This window comes from Diabrotica virgifera, chromosome 8 (assembly GCF_917563875.1).
Source record: "Diabrotica virgifera virgifera chromosome 8, PGI_DIABVI_V3a".
Taxonomy (NCBI): domain Eukaryota; kingdom Metazoa; phylum Arthropoda; class Insecta; order Coleoptera; family Chrysomelidae; genus Diabrotica; species Diabrotica virgifera.
Genome location: NC_065450.1, coordinates 47,404,881 through 47,419,125, shown reverse-complemented (window position 1 = coordinate 47,419,125; position 14,245 = coordinate 47,404,881). Strand labels below are relative to the sequence as shown.

Sequence of the window (14,245 nt, the reverse complement as noted above, 5' to 3'; positions counted from 1 at the left end):
ATTTTATTTTCATCAAGGCTATCAAATAACAGAATATGTATTTATCTCTCCAGCGAATCCCTGGTGGAAAAATTTATGTCCGGTCCAGCAGAAATAACAATTAAAGGCGAAAATCTAAAAGCACGAAAATTGATAACTCCAAACGAAAGACTGTTACTATCGGGTGTTTGCCCTTCTATTCCACATATTCTAATAGAGAATGAGTTAACCAAATTCGGTCTTAAATTAATGTCACCTTTAACCTTCCTTAGAATCGGTAGTCAACTTCCAGAATTTCAACACGTCCTCAGTTTTAGAAGACAAACTTATATTCAACCACTTGCAGATATAGACCTTCCCTCTTCTTTCTTAATGACATATGATCAAACTTCGTATCGCATATATTTAAGTTTAGATAAACCTTCATGTTTTATCTGTAAGAGCACAGGTCACATTGCAGCAAATTGTTCAAATCATAATCAACAAAACGATTCCTCTCATATCCAACACCAACCGCAACAACCAATACAACAACAACCAATACAACAACAACCAATGCAACAACAAACAATACAACAACAACCAATACAACAACAACAACCAATACAACAACAACCAATACAACAACAACCACAAGAATCCCCCAAGTCTATTCCATCACCCCTAGAAATGGAACCAAATCATCCAGTCAGTAATTCTAATGCCGACCCTTCACTTAACCAACAAACAGATACTAATTTAATGCCCCCCGTATTAATTATGGAAACTAATTGTATATCTAAGGATCAGTCAACGACCAATAAGAGAACAATTTCGGAAATTAATACTACTCCATCTCCCACTGAAGAATTAAATAAAGAATTTAAAGTACCAACACAAACCAAAAAGAAACAAAAAAAGCAAACTGAATCTACCAGATCAATTCAGGAAATAATGATGCCAACAAAAACAGTATTTCACGATACGTCAAATAATTTTAACTTAACATATGAACAAACACTTGACTTTTTTGAAAATTATACTAGCTCGACTGATCCCATTAGTTTATTACAAACATACACAACGGATATACCCAACTTTATTTACATGTTAACAACAATTAAGCCATATTTTACAGAAAAAAGCATGAAAACCAAATGCACTAAATTAATAAACAAAATCGAAAAAATGCTAGACGATCCCGCTTATCAAGATAGTGATTGTTCGACAAATTCAGCTCCAGAAATAAACTAAAATCTTCGAACCGATACTACAATGGAATGTTAACGGGTTTTATCCCCGTTTAGAAATGCTTAAACATTTATGTTCAATAATCTCACCATCAATAATATGTTTACAAGAAACAAACTTTAAAGGATATCATAGTTATGACATGAAGAATTATTCTTGTTTCCATAAAAACCGAGACAACGTAAATATCGCTAGTGGAGGAGTTGTTACGTATGTTAACAAAAAATATGAATCAGAAGCATTAGTAATCAATAGTAATTTAGAAGTAATAGGAGTATCAGTGTCCTTTCCACAAAAAATGAATATCTGTAATATTTATATTCCACCTGACTTACCTATCACAGAAGCAGATATTTCAGATGTATTAGATCAGATTCCCACTCCCAGAATAATCGTTGGTGATTTTAACAGCCATAATCCAATATGGGGATCTCTTGGAATAAGTTCCAAGGGCAAAATTTTAGAAAACATAATTACCTCAAAAAACCTAAACGTACTGAATGATGGACAATCAACAAGATATAATATTCATACAGGTACTTCATCAGCTATCGACCTGTCATTATGTGATCCTGTACTGTCAGCAAAATTTTCATGGGATGTAATTCCGTTTTTATTTGGAAGTGATCATTATCCTATTAAAGTCTCTTTTAACAGTAATTATGAAGATACTAATACAACCCCAATTCCAAAATGGAATCTAAAGAATGCCGATTGGTATTTATTCAAAAAGTATATTCAACAGAACTGCCATAGCTTAAAAGAAGTCACCGAAAATCATCATATAGATGAACTTTTGAATTCGTTTATATCATTAATCCATCTTGCCGGTGAAAATCATATAGGTAAAACACAAACTCTACATAAAAGAAATTCATTACCATGGTGGAACGCAGAGTGTACTGATATAATAAAGAAATATAAAAAATCCTTTAACAAATTGAAACGTCACAAAACACTTGAAAATACTATAGAATATAAGAAGTTACGGGCTCAAGCTAGATATATAACTAAAAAGAACAGAAAAAAATCTTGGCAAGAATTTATGTCCTCTATTAATTCCACTATGCCTATAAGCACCGTATGGGAAAAAGTTAGAAAAATATCTGGAAGTAATACCTATAAAAAGATTCCATTTCTATGCAATAACAAACAGATAGTAACATCTAATAACGAAATAGCAGATTTATTAGCAAAACAATTTGAAATGAACTCCAGCAATAACAACTTTTCTAAAGAATTTATCAATACCAAGATGATTTCGGAAAATAAATTAATAGATTTTAATTGCATTGAAGATAATCCTCTTAATATAGCATTTACCATGGAAGAGCTTAATCACTCTTTAAGTACCAGCAAAAAATCGGCGCCAGGACCAGACGATATTCCTGTTAGTTTCTTACAAAATCTACCAGATAATGGAAAGCAATATCTTCTTAACCTATACAACAGAATTTGGACTAATAATGAGTTTCCCACAAAATGGACGCAGGCGATAATAGTTCCATTACAAAAACCAAATAAACCACGAACTGATCCCGAATCCTATAGGCCAATTTCGCTTACCAACACAATGTGTAAAATCTTGGAAAAAATGGTGAATAATAGACTAAGGTGGTTTTTGGAAAATAATAAATTAATAATCAATGAACAAAGCGGCTTTCGCAGGAACAGATCCACTATAGATAATTTAATTGACCTAGAATCCGAGATAAATGAATCGTTTGCAATTGGACAGGAATGTCTTGCGGTTTTTTTCGATATAACAAAAGCGTTTGACATGGCTTGGAGATACGACATTCTTAACACACTAAGTCAGTGGGGCGTCAAAGGTAACATGCTATATTTCATTCAAAATTTTCTTAGTAAGAGACAATTTAAGGTTAAGATAAATGGTACACTATCCAGCACTAAAGACCAAACAAATGGAACACCTCAAGGATCTGTTATTAGTTCAACACTATTCTTAGTAGCAATAAACAAAATCTTAGAAAACTTTCCACAACTTGTTAAAGCGAGATTATACGCTGACGATTTAGTCATATATTCAAGAGGAAAAAATATTCTTTCTATACAGAAAAATTTACAATGTGTATTAAATCACCTTGAAAACTGGTCGAAAGCTGTAGGATTGCAATTCTCTACAACCAAAACTAAATGTATTTTATTTTCAAAAAAACGGCAGTCTACAACTCCAGATCTTCAGTTATATGGAAACAACTTAACTTATGTGGAACACTTAAAATTTCTAGGAATGATCTTTGATAAAAAACTACCTTGGAAGTACCACATTATGCACATTAAACAATCCTGTCAATCTGGTCTCAATTTAATGCGTACACTGTGCAATCGTAATTGGGGTTCAGATTGTAAAAGTTTGATTCTTATTTACAAATCTCTAGTACGATCCAAACTCGATTATGGATCAATTGTATACTCATCTGCAAAGAAGACACTTCTTGCTCAACTAGAAGTCATACAAAATACAGCATTAAGAATAGCCACAGGAGCATTCTGTACTAGCCCCATTAATAGTTTACAATGTTTAACCGGAGAACCACCTTTAAATTTCCGAAGAATGTACTTGTCATTAGTCTACGCATCATCCATATATGCAATAGAATCGCATCCCACTTTCCACCACACTATTGCAGAACGTTTCAAAGAAACTTATGTAAATAAAAAAAGAACTAACCCCCCCTTTTACGAGAGAATCAGAAAATATCTCTCTCTCAATAATATTCAATTCCCAAAATTTTTTAATCAGACAAATACAGTTACTTCTCCGCCCTGGACCTTTCCTCCTGCAATATGTGATCTAACTCTTTCTAAATACAATAAGCTTGATACCCCCCATGCAACAATTAATCAATCTTTTCTCAACATACTTGCTTCTTTCCCAGATCATTGTTATATTTATACAGATTCATCTAAGACTGCTGATGGTGTGGGATCGGCAGTTGTAGATTCAAACACTATATTACAATTTAAATTATCTTCCACTTGCAGTATTTACTCTGGAGAACTATATTCAATTCTGCAAGCCCTCATTCACATTCGTACTCAAAAAATTCCAAAATCTGTCATAATTACCGACTCTCTCAGTGCATTACATACGATAGAACAGTTATATACAAGTAATCCTATAAGTATTTTAATAAAAGAACAATTACATTTACTGAAGAACACGATGCAACAAGTAAGCTTTATATGGGTTCCATCACACATTGGACTTCAAGGAAACGAAAAAGCAGATTTCCATGCCAGAGAAGCAATACACAGTGCGTCTTCAGTGTTAGTGAACTTAGTGCCTGTTTCCGATTACAAACCATTCCTTAAAGAAAAAGTGTTAAACAAATGGGAAAACGAATGGAATCTTTCACAATCATCTCTACACACAATAAAGCCCTCAATTGAACCTTGGTGTGAGATAGACCTAAATCGCCAGCTGTTTGTGAAGCTAAATCGTTTACGCATAGGGCATAGCAGACTTACTCACAGCTACCTAATCTCCAAGTCAAATCGCCCTATTTGTGACCTGTGTAATTGCGACATCAATGTAACACATATATTAATAGAGTGTCCTAAATATTTTAGTGAAAGACAAAAACACTCCATACCTCTCAATATAAAAGCAGCCTTAGGATCACACTGTAAGCTTACGCATTTGTTTAATTATTTGAAAGACATTAATGTTTTAAACAAACTATAACCACTGTTAACATTTTATAAACCCCATTCTTAATTTGTAAATTATGATATTGTTACCTAAATGTTAACTTATGTAATACCTAATCAAAATGCTATTAGATTTAAGTAACCATGTATCAATGACAGTACAGCTAATAACCCAAAGTGGTTGATGCTGATAACAATAAAAAAAAAAAAAAAAAAAATATTGAATTAATAGCGAATTAATAGCGAATAAACAGAGATGAAAAAACTTCAACGAATATCAGGGAAAAGTCTGTTGAGTGGAACACTGGAGACAAGCTCTGTAGGAAAAAGGTTTAAAACTTAGTAGGACAAGAACAGAGTATTTGGAATGTTCATTTAAAGATGGTGAAATGATGGTGAAAAGCAATAGTTTTACGTACCTAGGATCGGTATTATAGAGTAATGGAGAAATAGATGGAAATGCATGCAGTAGAATTAGAGCTGGATGAAGTGGAAGGAAGCGAGTGGTGTATTGTGCGACAGAAAAGTTCCAATGAAGCTGAAGAAAATTTTTTATAAAACTGCCATGAGACCGGCTATGATGTACGGAACTGAATGTGCAGTGAAAAAGAAAGAGGAACAACGAATGCATGTAGCGGAAATGAGAATGCTTAGATGGATGAGTGGAGTGACAAAAAAGGATAAAATTAAAAATGAGTATATTAGGGGAAGTCTAGGTGTGGCACCAATTGATGCCAAAATGAGAGAGCATAAGTTAAAATGGTTTGGTCACGTTCAACGTCGAGACGTTAATCACCCAATACGAAGAATTGCTGAAGTGCAGATTCCTGGAAAGAATAGGAGAGGAAGTCCAAAGAAAACCTAGTAGTCCAGAAAGCCACTGTGCATCCGCTAGGAAAAATATTCCGATTCGGATTTTTTGCACAATCTTACTCAAAAAGGACCCCTTTCATCAAATTGGCATGTTGCCAGGTCCAAAAGTGGGTCAAAATTTTTGTAAACGTTTTTTTTTATTTTTTCCTAAACTTATTTTTTTGCATCGATCAAAGTTTTTTTAGGTTTTTTGGATCATTTCAAACAGAAAAGGTCTGTAGTGACTTTTCTCTAAAGTTGATAGTTTTTGACATATAAGCGATTAAAAATTTAAAATTTGCGACATCGGCCATTTTAAACCCTCAGAAACTATGTGAAAAACTGAAAATTTCGATGTTGCCAAGTTAAGAAGATATTCTTTGAACATCGATTGATGAAATCCTGAAGAGTTTTTTGCAATACATTATCGAAAACTCCTTTGTTTTTTAATCGCCAATCAAGCGGGCGCTTGATTGGCAACCGTTGGAAGTATATGTAACATGCGTAAATATATGTGCGAAAAAATATTTCGATTTTCACCATCTTGCTTGAAAATATTCCCTCTTAACAAATTTGTATGTTGCCAGGATCAAAAAGTAAAAAAAATTTTGAAGTTATACTTCTTTACGGGCGTAATGACGGTGAAATTTTATATGGGAAAACCTAGCGACCGGGCGCATGCGCATTATAACTTTGTTCTGATTGGATGTTCAAATGACATGACAAAAATTATCCGATATGGCAGCTGTGACACAGCTGTGGGACTGTGCATGGTTTGGTTATAATGTATGCTTGTTGCGTTTTAAAATTTGTAGGAAGAGAAACAACAAACAAAAAGTTAGTTAATGGTTATACTGCCTTTTTAAATAGTTTTCATATTATATTTTTGGACTTATTTACATAGAAGAGATGATTGTTGCATGCCAATGTGAAAGCTCATCAAACTGTGCCTAGTATGAGTGCCGCAGATCTCGCTTATTCAAAGCTAAATAATCTTTCACTGGTAAGTGTTTTATAAATAGTTGATCAAATTTTGTTATGATATTTGAACATAGCCACTTCGCACGACGCAATTGATTGCGAAATTTATTAGTCGTTATACGGGCTCCGATACCTACCTTGAACCTACCAAAATACATAAGTAGTATGTAATACTTTTATTTTACACCTTAATATTCACCTAATATATTGTCTTCTTACCCTATGTTTTGTTGTATTTTTTCAATTCTAAATCATTTCAATTCAAAATCAAAATAATTTGATTTACATAAGTTAAAAATGTCAAAAGGTTAATCTGTTTAGTTAGACGATCTTCGCACATAATGACAAGCTGTGTCTGTAGCGCAGTTTTAATGCGGGTGAATCCCAATACAACGCAAATACCAGCCGCGTGGTAAGTTGGTTCGAATCCCAATAGAAACTTTTATTTTTTTATTTTTTTTTATACATTTTATGATTGTAAGTATATTTATTATATAATTTTATTTTCAGAAAATACGTATTTAGTTAAAAATTTTTCCGACAATTAATGTTCAGAAATCATTTGTGGCATTTTTAATGTGTTTGTGTGTGTTTTATTTTTTTATTATTTTAATTTTTGGCACTGTTTTAATAAAAATGTTTGAGAAGTATTAAGTATAAATTAATTTAATATTTAAATAAAATATAAATAAAAAGTATATTAATTTCGTTTATAATCATATAATCATATAATAGAAGTATAACTTCTTACGTGCGTACAAAGTACACACACATTCTTTTTTAAAAGTTTGTTTTTTGTTTTTTCCTAAAACTAATTTTTTGCATCGGACAAATTTTTTTAGGTTTTTTGAATCATTCCAAATAGAAATGACCTTAAGTGACTTTTCTGTAAATGTGATAGTTTTCGAGATATAAGCGATTGAAATTTTAAAAATTGCAAAATCGGCCATTTTTAACCCTCAAAAACTATGTGAAACACCAAACATTTCATTGATACCAAGGACCAAGGTACGTAGATATTCTGAGAATATCGATTGATGAAATCCCGAAGAGGTTTTTGCTATACAATATCGAAAACCCCTTTGTTTTTTAATTGCTAATCAAGCGGGAGCGACACTGTTTTCAACCCTTGCATGTGTATACGTAATCTGAGAACATTTTAAGTTTAAAAAAATTGTTTAAATTTTTTTCGACACATTTTTGACCCTGGCAACATGCAAATTTGTTAATAGGGAACATGGTGAAAAAAATAATTGAATCAGAATATTTTTCCGCACATATATTTACGCATATTACATACATGCAACGGTTAAAAATAGTGTAGCGACCGCTTGACTAGCAATTAAAAAACAAAGGAGTTTTCGATATTGTATTGCAAAAAGCTCCTCGGGACTTCGTCAATCGATATTCTTAGAATATCTACGTACCTTGGTATCATTGAAATTTTCGGTGTTTTACATAGTTTTTGAGGGATAAAATGGCCGATTTTGCAATTTTTAAATTTTCAATCGCTTATAAGTATCTCAAAAATTATCTCACTTACAAAAAAGTCACTTAAGATATTTTCTATTTGGAATGATCCAAAAAACCTAAAAAAAAATTGTCCGATGCAAAAAAAATAGTTTTAGGAAAAAATAAAAAAAACAAACGTTAAAAAAATTTTTAACTTTTTGATCCTGGCAACATACAAATTTGTTAAGAGGGGATATTTTCAAGCAAGATGGTGAAAAAAAAAATGGAATTGAAATATTTTTCCGCACATATATTTACGTATGTTACATATACATGCAACGGTTGCCAATCAAAGCAAAGGTTGGCAAAGCGGGCGCTTGATTGGCAATTAAAAAACAAAGGGGTTTTCGCTATTGTATTGCAAAAAACTCTTCGGGATTTGATCAATCGATGTTCAAAGAATATCTCCTTACCTTGGCAACATCGAAATTTTCAGTTTTTCACATAATTTCTGAGGGTTAAAAATGGCCGATTTCGCAATTTTTAAATTTATAATCGCTTATATGTCAAAAACTATCAACTCTAGAGAAAAGTCACTAAAGACCTTTTCTGTTTGAAATGATCCAAAAAACCTAAAAAAACTTGGTTCGATGCAAAAAAATAATTTTAGGAAAAAAACAAAAAAAAACGTTTAAAAAAATTTTGACCCACTTTTGGACCTGGTAACATGCAAATTTGTTAAAAGTGGTCCTTTTTGAGTAAGATTGTGCAAAAATCCAAATCGGAATATTTTTCCTAGCGGATGCGCAGTGGCTTTCTGGACTATAGGGGCAGAGGATTAGGCAAGATATGTTGGTAAAGGGAATAATATTGATATGACCCAAGATACAATTGTATGGAGAAATGCAATTAGGGAAGCCGACCCCACGTAGGGATAAGGCAAAGAGAATGATGATGAAGAGTAAAATATTAATTCCTTTACCTGTGCTCTCAAATCTGAAATCGTTACAAACTTCTTCAGGACATTCTTCGGTAAAATATAAGTATAGCCAGTTTCCTTGATATCATCAGAACTGACATAGATGTGGTTGGTTCTCAAATGTAAATTAGTAGCAGAAATAGCTCTAACTCTCCATTCGGTTTTCGAACTAAACGTTTGCGTTTCGTAATTACTGGTAGTGCTGGTAATAATTTCGTCTCCGTGTTTGTTGACTGTTTTGGTAGTCGTCGCAGTAAGCTGAGACTGCTCTTTAGTCTGCTTTTCAATTTCTGCGATTTGCTGTCTCTGGGCCGATGGAGCGCTGATTTCCATACCCAAGATGATATCACGAATTTCTGATTGGGTTAGAGATGCAACATTTACGCTGAAAAAAATTAACATGTTTAAAGAAAGTTAAAAACATTAGCTGTAACTTTATAGCCCAATAAATGACCGTTTTGGAGTGTAATTTCCAGGGGCAACTCCGAATTGCATGAAAATTTGGATTTAGGTTCTACTTCAAAGTTGAATTTGTGCCGTTGGTTGCTTTTACTTGGGGGGTGACATTTACCCCTTCTCGGGGGGTGAAAAACGCGTCTTTAAAATAAGGCCGGAAATGGATAAATTGACTTATTTTAAGCACATTTTGTTCTATAAAGTTTTTTACGTAAGTCAATACTTTTCGAGTTATTCGCGATTTAAAATATTGATTTTTCGACAAAAAACTACATTTCAGACCGTTCTTCCCAAATAACTCAAAAAGTAAATATTTTATCGAAAAAAATATTTTTAACAAAAGTGTAGCCTATATAAAAACGAAAAAAAATGGTGTAGCAGTAAAGTCTACAAATTGAGTAGAAGCAAAGTTGTAGCTCATGAAAAATACGTTCTTATTCGTCTAATTCCAAATCGAATACTTCAACGCGAAATCACCGAAGAAAGAAGCGTTTTTCGGGAAAACCTTATTAACATTTTTAAAGTATCGAAAAAGAGCTTGTCATTTGTTTTTTACAAAAGTTTACAGCATCAAAAATAAACGAGTTACACTGAAAAAAAAGTTGGCCCCTTTTTTTGGTAAAAAAAAATCGTGAAAACCTCCCTCTATTTAGCACCCCGAATGAAATTAATCGTTTGGCTTTACCATCTATTTTAACTGTATGTGTATTGTTTATATGATCTGCAAGTTTGATTGGTTTGAAGTGCTTATTTTCGAAAACACTTGGTTTTATAGTAAAAAAAATTTCTAAAAATTTTTGAAAAATTTATATAATAAGAAAAATCTTAAAGAGTAAAAAAATGTAGGTTTTGCTCTTATAAATATGCTAGTTTCATTTTGTTTCTCCGTAAGACAAAAATTGGTTAAGATATGGCTGTTCAAAATTTGCATACACTCGTGATTAGTGACCCATTCAAGCTTTCTCAATTATAACCCTTTCAAAAATAAACACTTTAAACCGGTGAGACTGAGAGATCATATAAAAAATAGATAGGTACGTAAATTGTTTGTAAAGCGGTAGCGATTAATTTCATTTGGGGAGCTACGGCGAGATTTTCATGATTTTTTACAAAAAAAAAGAGGGCCAACTTTATTTTGAGCGGAACTCGCTTATTTTTAATGCTAAAACTTTTGTTAACAATTAAAACAAAGCTTTTTATAAACACTTTAAAAAAGTTTAAATGGGTTTTTCCCGAAAAGTGCTTAATTTTTCGGTGATTTTACCTTGAAATATTCGATTTGGAACTAACTAGACGAGTAAGAACGTATTTTTCATGAGCTACAACTTTGTTTTTATTTGATTGATAGACTTTACTGATATACTGATACACTTTTTGGGTTTTTTGTAAGCTACACTTCTGCTAAGGATATTTTTTTCGATAAAATATTTACTTTTTAAGTTATTTGCGAAAATATGTTTGAAAACGTAGTTTTTTTGTCGAAAAATCAACATTATCAATGGCAAATAACTCGAAAAGTATTAACTTACGTAAAAAACTCTATAGAACAAAAGTTGCTTAAAATCAGTCAATTTATTCATTTCCGGTCTTATCTTGAACGTATGTTTTTTCACCCCCGAGAAGGGGTGACTCTCACCCCCCAAGTAAAAGCAACCAACGGCACAATTTCAACTTTGAAGTGGAGGGTAATTAGAACCTAAATCCAAATTTTCATGTAATTCGGAGTTGCCCCTGAAAATTACACGGTATCGCCGAATTTACCGTTCATTTAGTGGGCTATTATCATTAGGCGAGAAAATACAGCATTACACCTCTAACTGTTTTAAAGTAAGATGGATCGTTATGAAACCTTTTGCATTCACTTCAGGAGAGCTTCAAGAAAATTGTCGACCATTTGACATGAGGGGCAAATGAAAATTGCACTGTTGTAGGCGAAAATGAATTTTCCAAAGTGCATTATCAAAGTGTTAAAAAAATAAAAATTCACAACTCTGAAAATAATCGTGGAAATAAGCTGAATGTTAGGGAGTTTTTGGTATCTATGTCGCCTCCTGGAGTTTTATGGAAATTCGTTATAAAAATAGTTGAAATTTATTATTTCTGGGTTATTGAGGTCTCTGAACACGAATATTGCATTGAAGATGGTGTACGAGGTACCTGTTTCCTGGTATCTACATCATCTCCTGGAGTTTTATGAAAATTTGTTACGAAAATAGTTGAAATTTATTATCCCGGGTTTTTGAAAATTCATTATGAAAATCGTTGAAACCTGTTATCCCGAGGTTTTTGAGGTCGATGAACACGAATATCGGGTCAAAGAAAAGAGGATGCGCCAAAGAAGAGTCCACCTCGATATTTGGCAATAGTTACCAATTAGATTTTAAAGGAATGTCGAAATAGGTCCATTTTTATTTTTATATTGCAACTTTTTGGCATATATTTCATACATACTACATGGCGTATTTGTGTTCAGTGACCTCAAAAACCCGAATATGAAGATTGAACTCATTTCCATGATTATTTCACGAGTTGTGAATTTTTATTTTTTGTATTGTTCTGAAATTTATTTTTTAAACACTTTGAGATGCAATTTGGTTCAAACCGATCCGCCTTACTTTAAAAAAGTTAAAGCTTTGGTCGATTTTAGTGCCGTATATCATACATATTACTGAAAATGGAGATAAAATTTTTGTTGTAATATGTTAAATGTTTGACTTACTTGTTCTTCTTTCCATAATCCGCTAGAATTAGATCCTTAAGCTGTACTTCAACTTTAATCCATTCATCGTCTGATAAAGTTGGCCAAATGTGATGAAGTTCCGTGATGGTAGTCTTATCCGGTTTTAATATTACTTTGGTTCTTTCAGTGTTAACGTGCAAGGCTCTTAATATTAAAATCAGTCTTGAAAATGCCTGAAAATATCAAAATTAACTAATAAACTAGAGAATCCAAAGCAATGATAAAAATTATTCGCAAATTTTACATTGTTTTTTGTCCTAAATCTTTATCACTCGTCCAAGATCAACCGTATATTATGCTAGCTAATCAAAGTTGCTCATAATAAGAAACAACAAGAATATAAAACCGTCTATATGTAAATAATACCAAACTTGAGCAAGCTGATGAAATCGTTTACCTTGGACAGCAATTAAATTGTAACGCAAAAAGTCACAGCGAAATTAGATCTAGGATAGAGCAGGCCAGAGCCGCTTTTAGAAGGATGTCCAAGGTGTTATGTAACAGAGACTTAAAGTTGGCATCGAGGATCCGCCTACTAGTCCAGGAACCGAAGCTGTTCACCTCGCAATTTTTACAGAATGGAGTTCTTAAGAATTAAATAAGCTACAATTTCATATTTAAATATTTTTTCGTATCTCTGATGCTAATCTTTCTATTCTGAAGAAAATGGAATTTTTAAACAAACTACAAAAATTCGTTATTCGCTTTTAACTACATTTTTGAATTACCGGCGATAGAGGGTGAATTTTTATATGGTAAAACCTAGCGACCGGGCGCATGCGCATTATAACTTTGTTCTGATTGGATGTTCAAATGACATGTAAAAAATTATTCAATATGGCGGCTGTGGCACAGCTGTAGTTAGATTATTTATGGTTGTTGCGTTTTAAAATTTGTGTGAAAAGAAACAACAAACAAAAGGTAGTTAATAGTTATACTGCCTTTTTAAATAGTTTTCATATACCTATATTTTTGGACTTTTGGACTATTTTGGACAAGGAAAACTCATTCTAATTTGGTAAGTAGTTTTTATTTTAATCATATTGTAATTATACATTTGGATTAGGTTGAAATACATACATTTATTTTCTCAAGTATGCGGATTTTAGAGAGAAATCCCAGATTAGGTTTGATTTTTATTTTCAACGAAAACTTTTCGTTTATAAATTTGCAAAAGTATGTGTGTTATTGCGTTGCCGCTCCTGCAATACTTAGAGCAGATATATCGATGGATTCTTATGTAGTTTTGTCTTCTGAATCCAAATCTGAAAACGGCATTTCGATATCTCTAACCGTCTACGAGATAATCGACCTCAAAATCTAAAATGTGACGTCACAATCCGGTTATCTCCTACCAGGCACTAAACGTCAGCTGAAATCTTTGATTAGGAAGTAGGCTACTTTTTTAATCTGAATTTGTTAAGCAAAGCAAATGTTATTATTTATATTTGAGTTTGACACTTCGTGAATGTCAAACTAAATTTTAAATTATTTAGCTATTAATAAAATATAAATGACATTTTATAGTGAATTTAATTATTATATAAAATAATATGTGTAATAAATGTATAAAAATACAATTTGAGTATATTTTGAAAGCAATAATACATATTATCCTATATTAATAATGAATCAGTAGAAACGATTATATTTAAATTTGGTAAATTATCTATAACTCCACTCGACCAGCGACCAGCGCACACAACTCAAAACACAAGTACGCAAATACGGTTGCGTGAAGCGTGGCGCAAAGCCGTGGAATTTACGAGACTCGCTAGGTCTGTAGATCCCAGTAAAGTTCATCAGTAAAAAGTATGTTTATCATGTATGTATTATTTATTTTACAATATTGGAAAATTGTTATTTAAAATTTGGTTTCGAATAAAAAAGTATGTTCT

At 32.4% G+C, this 14,245-nt stretch overlaps 1 protein-coding gene across 1 annotated transcript in view; it reads right to left on the bottom strand.

Moving 5' to 3' along the window:
* LOC126889947 (pre-mRNA-processing-splicing factor 8) overlaps nucleotides 1–14,245 on the bottom strand; it is a 194,841-nt gene that overhangs the window by 15,117 nt on the left and 165,479 nt on the right. The window contains exons 22-23 of the mRNA XM_050658702.1: nucleotides 12,327–12,520; nucleotides 9,155–9,536 (exon numbers count right to left, since the gene is read on the bottom strand). Coding sequence (XP_050514659.1) covers nucleotides 9,155–9,536; nucleotides 12,327–12,520 — 576 coding nt within the window. The remainder of the gene's footprint in view (nucleotides 1–9,154; nucleotides 9,537–12,326; nucleotides 12,521–14,245) is intronic.